The sequence below is a fragment of the Malania oleifera genome, chromosome 13, assembly GCF_029873635.1.
Source record: "Malania oleifera isolate guangnan ecotype guangnan chromosome 13, ASM2987363v1, whole genome shotgun sequence".
Classification (NCBI taxonomy): Eukaryota; Viridiplantae; Streptophyta; class Magnoliopsida; order Santalales; family Ximeniaceae; genus Malania; species Malania oleifera.
In genome coordinates, this window is record NC_080429.1 from 38,857,248 (window position 1) to 38,868,918 (window position 11,671).

Consider the following 11,671-nt stretch of genomic DNA (forward strand, 5'->3'; position numbering starts at 1 on the left):
GTTTTTTGAGTAAATGAAGAAATGAATAATAGGTAAAAGTTATATCCTTTGTTAGATGGTAATATTTATATCCTTTGTTAGATTCTTAGTACTTCATCGGATGTAATAAATGAGTCCATTGTAAACTCACTGTGCATCAACATCATTAGATGCATTTTCTCAGTAGATGTGCAAGTCTTACGAGCAATAATAAATTGTGTTTTAACAGTTTCCTGGTAATATTTTCTTGATGTATAGTATTATGTTATATGAATTGTATATTGAACTACTGGAATACATGCTTGTGTTGAACGCCAACTACATGACTGATGCAGTACATTGTGAATTGCATGCTAGTAGTGGATTTAGGTTCTCGCATGCTCAAACTCACTAGTATCTGTATGATGCGTATTATTGTGATTTGTTTGCTTGAATCTATTAGGTTTATTACAAGAATTTTTTTTGGAAATGTCCAATTTACAGACGGTATGCTGCTGAAATTTCGGTAAAGTTTTTCCACAATTATCCCGTGTACAAAGAAACGTATGCATGATCAGTAAAAACTTAAAGTCATTCTAACTCGCGCCTCTCACGTGTTGATATTTTTAAGAAAAGAGGTGATCTTAGGCTTATCATTCAAAATCTAAAACACTTGGCTAAGAATAACAATGTATAATATACAGTGAAAGGTCAAGAACTAAATGCCATATAAGTAAGTGAAAGCCACTTATGAACATTAAAACCCATTAAAGAATCACAACTTGAAACCTCCTATATATTGAAAACTTTTATAGTCAAACTCAAGTTAGCAAATTAAATCCTAAGGACCAAAGACAAACTCAAAAATCTCCAACAAAGCAAAGGCAATCTTAAAACCTTCTAAACTAAGATTCAACCACTATCACTGAATAGAAGAAAAACAAACCATAATCCATTTCCTTAATCTATAACCAAAGCTTTTTATGTCCATAACTGAATCCAAGAAACCCCAACTCAATCTATCACAACTCTTATCACAATCTAAATAACAATTTCATGCACAACCCAAGCTGCATGAAGAATGCTTGAGAAGCAACCGTCTGGACAAAACTAGAAAATCTTAGTTGAATTGTGTTTTAACGTTTTCCTAGTAATATTTTCTTCATGGATGGTATTATTTTATATGAATTGTATATTTAACTACTGGAATACATGCTTGTGTTAAATGCCAACTGCATGGTTGATGCAGTACTTTGTGAATTGCATGCTGGTAGTGGATTTAGGTTTTTGCATGCTCAAACTCACTGGTATCTACATGATGTGTATTATTGTGATTTGTTTGCTTGAATCTATTAGGTTTTAGTGCAGAAATTTTTTGGAAAATGTTTAATTTACAGACGGCATGCTGCCGAAATTTCGGTAAAGTTTTTTCACAATTATCCCATGTACAAAGAAACGTATGCATGGTCAGTAAAAACTTAAAGTCATTTTAACTCGCGCCTCTCACGTGTTGATATTCTTAAGAAAAGAGGTGATCTTAGGCTTATCATTCAAAATCTAAAACACTTGGTTAAGAACAATAATGTATATAATACGGTGAAAGGTCAAGAACTAAATGCCATATAAGTAAGTGAAAGCCATTTATGAATATTAAAACCCATTAAAGAATCACAACTCGAAACCTCCTATATATTGGCAACTTTTATAGTCAAACTCAAGTTAGCAAATTAAATCCTAAGGACCAAAGACAAGCTAAAAAATCTCCTACAAAGCAAAGACAATCTTAAAACCTTCTAAATCAGGATTCCACCACTATCATTAAATAGAAGAAAAACAAACCATAATCCATTTCCTCAATCTATAACCAAAGCTTTTATGACCATAACTGAATCCAAGAAATCCCAACTCAATCTATCACAAATCTTCTTACAATCTAAGTAACAACTTCATGCACAACCCAAGTTGCATGAAGAATGCTTGAGAAGCAACTTGGACAAAACTAGAAAACCTTAGTTGAATTGTGTTTTAACGTTTTCCGGATAATATTTTCTTCATGGATGGTATTATGTTATATGAATTATATATTGAACTATTGGAATATATGTTTGTGTTGAACGCCAACTGCATGGTTGATGCAGTACATTGTGAATTGTATGCTGGTAGTGGATTTAGGTTCTCGCATGTTTGAAATGTTTTATTTTGTGAAAACAATCATGTTTCAGGTACATGTTTTATAGGAAAATGTCCAATTTACAAACGGCATGTTGCCGAAATTTTGTTAAAATTTTTCAAAAAAAAAAAAAAAAATCACGTACAAAGATAATTATGATAAAATGAATGTTAAAATATTTTTGAAAGGATGAGTGAAAGTTAAACTAAAAGTCATTTCATTAAGTCCTAAATCTGCATCTATTAACATACATGACATATCATTTGCTTTTAACTATGGATAAGCATTATCATTTGTCCACCACTAGGGATACTCTGTTTTGAGAACGAGTTAAAGTGTTTACATGCGTTGTTCGATGCATGCAATTGTATATATTCATATGTATGCCATTCACATTCATTTCAGCTATTCGTTTAGGGTTGAAAATTATTGTACGACGCACTTTCTATATTTTTCTTCCTGATTATACTGAGCGCCAGATCTCCATTTGGTTCTCCATTCATATACTAATTTTTTTTTATGATTCTTAATTTATAGGGTTTGCGGCTGTCATAATATCAGCACAATGCCATGAATACACTACAGTCGTCGAATGCAACTTTTGATTATTTTTTTTTTGTAATTTTTATTGTTATTTGAACAAATAAAATTTCTGTATTTTAATTTGAATTTGTATAATGTATACAAATGTTTGAACAAATGTTATTTTTTTTATTTTAATTGAATTTGTATTTGAATTCAAAATTTTGAATAATTTATGATTTTTGTACTAATTATGGTTTTAGGTTATGTATGCGAAAATGTAATTACAGATTTTTACAGAAATTGATGATTCAAAAAAATTAGTATTAAATTTTTTTTTAATTTCTTAATTATTAGTGAACGATTCAAATTCGTCACTAATAATAAGATATTAGGGTCCAATCAAATCCACATTATAATTAAAAGAATGGCTAGAGAGCTGCAAAGAAGCATTCACATGGGCTTCAACTTTTTGATTTTTTAATGTTTTTGTATAAATAATAATTTTTGAAATAAATAAGAAGAATATAAATATCATGTATTCAGATGACATAGCTAAAATGGAACTTATAATGGAGATTTTTATGTCATAGTCTTAAAACAAAATGTAAATATTCAAGTTTGCCTATTTTCTTAGAATAAAATGCAAAAATAAATTGTTTGGTGGTTGTGTTTGATAAATTTGTATTGAGCATTTCAATTTCTATACAGGGATTTTTGTCTATATAGGGATTTTTTTTTTGAATTTTATAACTTAAAAAATATTTGAAGTTTTTAAAATATAGAGAAAATGCCATTAAAATTTAGGTAGCCTATAATTAATCATGATTTTTTTTTATCTAGTGCTATCTCTACTGACATATTGATTAATATCCTGAAATTACAACATAGTATATTGAATTATTTTTGAGTGGTTGGTTTACACTAATAAAGTGTGATTTGCACCTTAGAAAAACCTAAGTAAAATATCTTTTTAAAATTTTTTTAAAAACATTGTGAGAATCGATTCAAACTCGAATAATTGAATCAATCGGTTAACGAAAGATTTTGAACTCACCCGACATTCATATATTGCATTTATTCTCCTTTTACATTATTTATAAAATAATTCATCAAAGATATTTTAAACAAACCAAATCATCCTTCAATCTCCTAAAAACATTCATAAAAGTAAACTTTAAATAGGTATATGTAAAGATATCATAGTCATTAAATATGACTTTAACCCTTAAAGAGTAATTTAATAAAATAAAATTTTAATTAAAAAATTAGCAAAAATTAATTAAAGTTAAGATATATAATATAATATAGGGGACGAATCTATACATATTTATATGATAGATATGGTTGGGTCACCAATGTTTGGGATGAGAACAAAGGTCGCATGGGCAACACGTAAACCCAACTCATAACGTTGCCTTGGCCGCGACCCGGGTGCCTTCACGCCCATTCATTTCTGAATTTTCTGACAAATGTATGAACCGACAACTGGCCCTTGTGCTCTTAGATTTTCCCCTGATCACAGGATCTTTCCTTTATCATCCTTCCTTCAAAAAGCGGATTTCCCATGTCCTACTCTCTTTCTCTCTATATAAATATATCCTTTTCGAAATCTCTGTCTTCTTTTTCAATCGGAGAAGAAAGCCAGAAAATAATAAAGAAAAAGGGGTAATGGGTGCAGCCGGCGAGGTTCTGCGGCGGCGGTTGCCGGAGGTGGTGGAGCAACTCCATGTTCTAGCCGTGGATGACAGCCACGTGGATCGCAAGTTCATCGAGCGGTTGCTCAGGATATCTGCTTGCAAAGGTATTAATTGTTAGCTTATGTGATTTGGGAATGGCTTGTATTTTATCGATCTTGAGAGCTGGGGTTTAATTTTTTGAGTTGGTTGGGAATTTTTCAGTGACGGCTGTGGAGAGCGGGACGAGGGCACTGCAGTTTCTGGGGTTGGATGGGGAGGGGAGCTCTGTTGGATTTGATGTAAGAACATGTTTGTTCTCTAATGCACTTTCTTTTTTGTTTGGTTGCTGAGAAACCGGGGGAAAATGTATAGAATTTCCAGTAATCCCGAGGATTTCAGTTCTCATTCAAGATTATTTTTCTGGTTTTTTTTTTTTTTAAATTCTTTTTTGATGATTTATTTGCTGTGATTTTAGGGATTGAAAGTGAATCTGATAATGACGGATTATTCCATGCCTGGGATGACAGGATACGAGTTGCTGAAGAAAATCAAGGTTAGATATTCACTAGGCAAAAAATCTTCAATTTATTATTTTCGTTGTTGTTAAATTGCTGTAATGATTTAACGGCGTAGGATTTAATTTTCATATTGGCAGGAATCATCGGCTTTTAGAGAGATACCAGTGGTGATCATGTCCTCTGAGAATGTCCTGCCTCGCATTGACAGGTATCATTCTTGCTCCAAATATTTTTTGCTTGCAATAGCATTTATTCCTTGCCCATTTGGTGTCATTAACAGCTTAGTGGTTTATTGACATGATCTCTGTGTGGAGGTTACAAATTTGATGGATCTTCTTCTGTTTAATGTGATCAATAAGCTTCCCAATACCTTTCTCTCTCTCTCTCTCTCTCACCAAAATTTGTGAATTTTATGATAAACACTTGAGGATGTGTATGGTTCAACAGCCATAGGCTAATGCTTAAGCTGATAGGTTCTTGGTCAAGTATATATATGCACACATGTATATATCGATATCATATGTCTCAATCCTAATCAATTTTTTCTGGGGTTTTAGTCTTCAAATCGCGTTGATTTGAAGATGCTTTGTAAGGATTGATATTTAATTAGAACCTAGTGTATCAGAGGCCATAACACATCCTTGTATTCATCCATCTTGACTTGAATCAAGTTTTTGGTGCTTGGTTGATCAAATCATCACGATTCGATGATGCTTTATAATGATTTATGTTCACTTTAGAACCCAATGAAATGTCAATGACAATACTCACGAAATCTCGACTCACCTGTGAATTGAACTGTTCCAGAAAATCCTTAGAGCTAATCTAGTGTTGCATCAGCTTTCAAATTTTTAGTACACATTTTCATTAGGGACTATAGGATACCGAAAAACCCTGTGGCTTCGGAAAGGTTAAACATGACTTTATGAGGTTCATAATTTTAAATAGTTCTCTGCGACTGAATCATAGGTGTTAACATAATATTCTTTTGTTCTTTGTGATTGAATTATAATAGGTGTTTGGAGGAAGGGGCAGAGGAGTTCATAGTGAAACCCGTAAAACTATCAGATGTGAAGCGCTTGAAGGATTATGTAATGAGAGGGGAAGGAGATGAGAACAAAGAGAAAGGAACCCAAAAGCGAAAACAACGAGATGAGAACAAAGAGAAAAGAACCCAAAAGCGAAAACAAGAAGATGATTACGACATCCTACAGTCCTCGCCTCAACCATCATCATTGTCACTCGGTTCAGATTTGTCATCCCTACATTCTTCTCCATCGCAGCATTGCCCTTCAAAACGGTCCAGATTATGTGACAGCCAAGATTGATCAATTGTCATTTCAATTTCTGCAGCATATTTTGTCATCCCTCCTTGCTTGTAAGGCGTGTGGCGTCACTAGGTGACCATTCTGGCGGAGACGATTTCATCTTCTTCTTCTTGTGTGGCATTTTGTGGATCTTATATTTTTGTAGATGCTAACATAAAAAGAATGGATTCTGATCAAGGAAATGGAAAGAAAAAATATATATATACAAGAAAAAGTCCCAAGAATTAATTTTGTTCTTTTTCATTCTGCAGCTTATAAAATTTTATATAAGATTGGAATACCAAATGTCTAGATGTTCATCTGATCTTTGTTATTGGATTTTCTGTAGCCTGTCTCTGGTATTATCTGCATACCACAAGAAGGAGATTCGTATTTCTTATTAACTGGATAAAGGGTAAAAATAGAAAAATAATATCTAAGCCTACTTTTGGAATTACTTGAAAAATAAGCATATATATTAATTTTAAAATTTTAATAAAAGATTTAATTGATTTGTTAATTAGGCTATATTTACAATTTTAATTATTTTGCGAACTAGGCAATATTAAAAAGGTTGACTATAAATGTTAATTAAAAATAATATTAATTTGAAATTTTTTATATAAAAATTTAACTGTTAGAAAATACATAAACTGTATATTATAAGTGCTAGCTAAACATGTTAATTAATTTTTTAACAGATAGAATTAAATGCCAATTAAAAATGTTCATTAATATAAAAATTAATTAATTTTAACTAGAAAATATCGAAATTTTAAGTAAAAGTATTAATCAGAAAAATAAATAAATTGTTAATATGATTTAACAATTATAAAATATTATAATTTTAATTAAATTTTAGTTAAAATTTTAATTTGAGAATGTCAATTACTTTGTTAATAAGACAACAATAAAAATGTTCATTAACATAAATATTAACTAATATTTTAATTATAAATACTAATAAAGATACTAAACATAATTTAACGAGTATATATTACTTTTCTTATGTATCATAATATACTAATTATATATTCAAATCTTATAATATATTGACATGGTAATAATAAATTCACAGTACTATTCAAACAAGAATTACAAATTATGATCAACACTTTTTATAAGAAATCAAATAGTAATTATGAAGCCGACCCTACAATTTCAAAGGGAGTTAAATTTTAGAAGTTTGGAGATAAAAATAAATTCGGAAGGATTTGAACACCTCATCTCGTGAAAGACACTCCCGCATCCCGTACTATTACTTGAGCTATATTGTCGTTACAATGATAGTAAGAGAGGTGTAAACTTAGAATAACTTGGACTATGCCAAAGAACTCGTTGCTTCAGTGAAAATTAAATAGGGTTGATTGTTGTAGGAAAATGTTAGACCACGCCAAATCTCATTGTTACTGAAAGCCAATGATCATCAAGGATCGTGACATGCACCAGGGATATGGTCAACTACATGGAAAAGACCGCAACAACCTCTATCTGACATGCACATATAATTATCATATGCTGATTTATTTCTAGCTGCTGTACTCATTGAAACTTTCCACGAAGTGGAGGGTTGAACAAATAAACCCAACCTGCAGCTACAAGCTTCTTTGAAGTTTTCAGCGACCAACTCAACCAAACACACAACCAGAAAAGAAATTTCCATTACCAAATCTCAGAGAGAAAATTTCTTCTCCTTTCTTTGCAGGTCTCCCCTGTTCTCAGGGGGGTGTTTAGTTTCATGAGAGTTTCTCCCCCATCTCTTCTTCATCTTGTCAAAAAAGAACATGCCATCGACTGATCGAACTGTTGCCAAGGCTGTTGCTGCCACAGCTGCGAGTACTCTGGTTGTTGTAGGGATCTTGTTTTTGTTCCTCAAGAGGTTTGCTATTGTGCGACGCCAGCGAAGGAAAATAATTGATTCGAGTTTCTGTCGAGAAGAACCTGCAGCTCCAGGAGAGTTTAAGAAACTTGGAGGAACTCTGAAAGGATTGATTGTTGATGAGAATGGGCTGGACATTATCTACTTGAGGAAACTTGAAGGGGGTGAACTTAGGACTGGTTTCCCCAAGGATGTGTTTGATCAGAATGAACCAAAAGAAGAACAGAAGTCGGATAGTGGGGTGAATAAACCAATTCAGCGAGTTCCATTGCTTGGAGAGCCGCATGATGTAATTGCTCTTGAAGAAGTGGCAAAACCAAGGAGTGAGCAAATCCAATTTTCGTCCCCCGTTATCCCATCATTTCCACCACATCAACTGCCACGGCAACCTCCTCACCCACCAGGGCCACCACCTCCACCAGTGATTCTAGAGAAGCAAACTCCACCATCACAGCCGCCGCCGCCGCCTCATCCTCGTCTTCCACCAGAAAGATCAGGTTTGCAAATTCCGCCTCAACTCCTGTTTATAGAAGCATCACCACCACAGCAGCTGCCACCACAACCTCCTCAGTCTCCACGTCCATCGCTCCCACAAGTGATTCCAGTGGAGCAAACTCCTTCTCCACCGCCGCCGCCGCCGCCGCCACCACCACCACCTCCACCCCCTCTTCTTCCTCCACAAAGACCAAGTTTGCAAATTCCAACTCCACCACCGGTTATAGCAGCATCACCACCACAGCCACCTCCACTACGATCTCACCATCCACGCCCATTGCCTCTATCACTGGTTCCCAAGAAGCACGCTCCACCGCCGCCACCCCCACCTGCACCCCCTCTTCTTCCTCCACAAAGACCAAGTTTGCAAATTCCAACTCCACCACCAGTTATAGCAGCATCACCACCACAGCCACCTCCACTACGATCTCACCATCCACGCCCATTGCCTCTATCACTGGTTCCCAAGAAGCACACTTCACCGCCGCCGCCGCCACCACCACCACCAATTCCACCCCCTCTTCTTCCTCCACAAAGACCAAGTTTGCAAATTTCAACTCCACCACCAGTTATAGCAGCATCACCACCACAGCCACCTCCACTACGATCTCACCATCCACGCCCATTGCCTCTATCACTGGTTCCCAAGAAGCACGCTTCACCGCCGCCGCCGCCACCACCACCACCACCTCCACCCCCTCTTCTTCCTCCACAAAGACCAAGTTTGCAAATTTCAACTCCACCACCAGTTATAGCAGCATCACCACCACAGCCACCTCCACTACGATCTCACCATCCACGCCCATTGCCTCTATCTCTGGTTCCCAAGAAGCACGCTCCACCGCCGCCGCCTCCACCACCTCCATCGAAACTTCCACTTATTTCAGCAAAGGGAAACCATGTACCACCATGTCCGCCACCAAAGGCAGGTGGTTTGGTTTCATCGTTGAAATCCAAATCCACAGCCAGGGGAAAACCAAGCGGCAGCTTAAAGCCAAATACTTCCAGTGCGGACTCTGCAAAGGAGACTGGTATTGGACAGGTGAAGCTGAAGCCGTTGCACTGGGATAAACTAATAGCAAATGCTGATCATTCAATGGTCTGGGATGATATCAATAATGGATCTTTCCGGTAAAAGAGTCGCTCTGCATTCACATTTCATTCAATTTTTTTAACCCTCATCCTCCAGTATGCTGCCATGTCTATTTGCTAATGCTGATTTTTTTTTTTTTTACATATATTCTTGTCAGATTCGATGACAACCTTATGGAAACCTTGTTTGGATACACTTCCGCTGTCAAATCCCCAGCAAGAAATAGCATCTCATCGAACTCCAGTAGTACAAACTCCTCTCAGCCTGCTCAAATTTTCATTCTTGAGCCCAGGAAGTCCCAAAACACAGCAATTGTGCTTAGATCTCTTGCAACCTCTCGCAAAGAAGTCCTTGATGCCCTTCATGATGGCCAAGGACTGGACGCTGATACCCTTGAAAAATTAATCAAAGTTTCCCCAACCCAAGAAGAAGAAGCCAAAATCCTCCAATTCAATGGCGACCCAACTAAACTTGCTGATGCTGAATCATTCCTGTATAACATCCTGAAAGCCGTTCCTTCAGCATTCACCCACTTCAATGCAATGCTTTTCAGATCAAATTATGATCCCGAGATCCTTCAAGTCAAGGAAACTTTACAAACACTTGAATTGGGGTGTCAGGAACTAAGAACTCGCACTATCTTCTTAAAACTCCTTGAAGCTATTCTCAAGGCTGGCAATCGGATGAATGCTGGAACTGCTAGAGGCGACGCACAAGGTTTCAACCTCACTGCTCTAAGGAAACTATCTGATGTTAAAAGCACTGATGGAAAGACTACACTACTTCACTTTGTCGTGGAACAAGTGGTTAGAACAGAGGGCAGACGTTGCATGATGAATCGGAACCATAGCATTGGTCGAAGTAATAGCCGAAGGAGCAAAAATGGGGATGTAAATTCAGACAGCCTGGTAGCAAATGAACAGGGAGAGAGGGAGTACCTAACGCTTGGTTTGCCAGCTTTAGGGGGCTTAAATATTGAATTCTCTAATGTAAGGAAAGCAGCTGCTATAGACTATGAAAGTTTCATCCATATGTGCTCCACTCTCACAGCTAGGGTTGCTGAAATTCAACAACATGTGACCTGTTGCAGCAGTGGTGAGGTGGATCGGTTTGTTACAGAAATGAAAGGGTTCTTGGAAGGATGTGAAGAAGAGCTTAAAGTGGTGAGAGAGGAGCAAAAGAGGGTAATGGAGCTTGTGAAGAAAACAACAGCATATTACCAAGTAGGAGCTTCCAAGGACAATGGCGCACACCCACTCCAGTTGTTTGTTATTGTGAAGGATTTCCTTGACATAGTTGATCGAGCTTGTTCAGATATTAGTCAGAAGCTACAGAAGAAAAACTTGAGAACACCACCATCAACCTCAACAAGACATGTAGAATCTTCATTGCCACCAGTACCGCCTACAAGAACCGCTTTTAGAATCCCAAACTTGCAGCTGCATTTCTTGTCAGACCAGTCAAGGACAACATGTTCTAGTGATTCAGAAGATGATTTCTGAAGAGAGATGGCTGTATTTTCTGTATGGTTCAGACTAACACGACAAGATGACAATGTAGGAGCAAAGTTCGTATAATGAGAAATGTAAGATATCTGGTGTTCCGAATCACAACTCGGTAGATTTGTGTACTTTTTTCCATAAGCATGGTCAAGGTGAAAAAAATAGCTTTATTAGGACGGAAGACAGCATTCCACACCAGAATTTCTCTTTACACACTCATTTTTACTTGCTCTAAAAAAGAGAGAAAAAATGTCACTTGATGAACAAATATAAGTGAAAAATCAAACATGAGGTGTGTGTGACATCTTAGGTGTCCCATTTCATTTCATCATCCTCTTTGAACTCTCAAGTTTCAAATCTCTCAGACCTTGGTGCTTCTGGATTAAACTTCTCAGCAAATATATAACATGTCTCATTATTTCCTGTGTAATTCACAATCATGAAACCAATCTTAGATCCTTTCTAAATAATTATTGGCAACTAGATTCAATCAATAGTAATTCTGAGACATCACTGTCTCAGCTTACGACCTCCCAAGTCTCAGCCTG

General features: G+C 36.1%; 2 protein-coding genes across 2 annotated transcripts; both read left to right on the forward strand.

Moving 5' to 3' along the window:
• Window positions 1-4,010: 4,010 nt before the first annotated feature.
• Window positions 4,011-6,477, forward strand: LOC131146306 (two-component response regulator ARR6-like). Its single transcript, XM_058095822.1, has 6 exons — window positions 4,011-4,454; window positions 4,552-4,628; window positions 4,805-4,882; window positions 4,985-5,055; window positions 5,863-6,092; window positions 6,154-6,477. Exons 1-6 carry the CDS (start codon window positions 4,127-4,129, stop codon window positions 6,249-6,251), a joined length of 882 nt encoding a protein of 293 aa, XP_057951805.1. The 5' UTR covers window positions 4,011-4,126; the 3' UTR covers window positions 6,252-6,477.
• A 1,324-nt stretch (window positions 6,478-7,801) lies between these two features.
• LOC131146435 (formin-like protein 4) lies at window positions 7,802-11,228 on the forward strand. Its single transcript, XM_058096045.1, has 2 exons — window positions 7,802-9,659; window positions 9,779-11,228. The coding sequence occupies exons 1-2, from the start codon at window positions 7,939-7,941 to the stop codon at window positions 11,121-11,123; spliced, it is 3,066 nt and encodes a 1,021-aa protein (XP_057952028.1). The 5' UTR covers window positions 7,802-7,938; the 3' UTR covers window positions 11,124-11,228.
• Window positions 11,229-11,671: the final 443 nt, after the last annotated feature.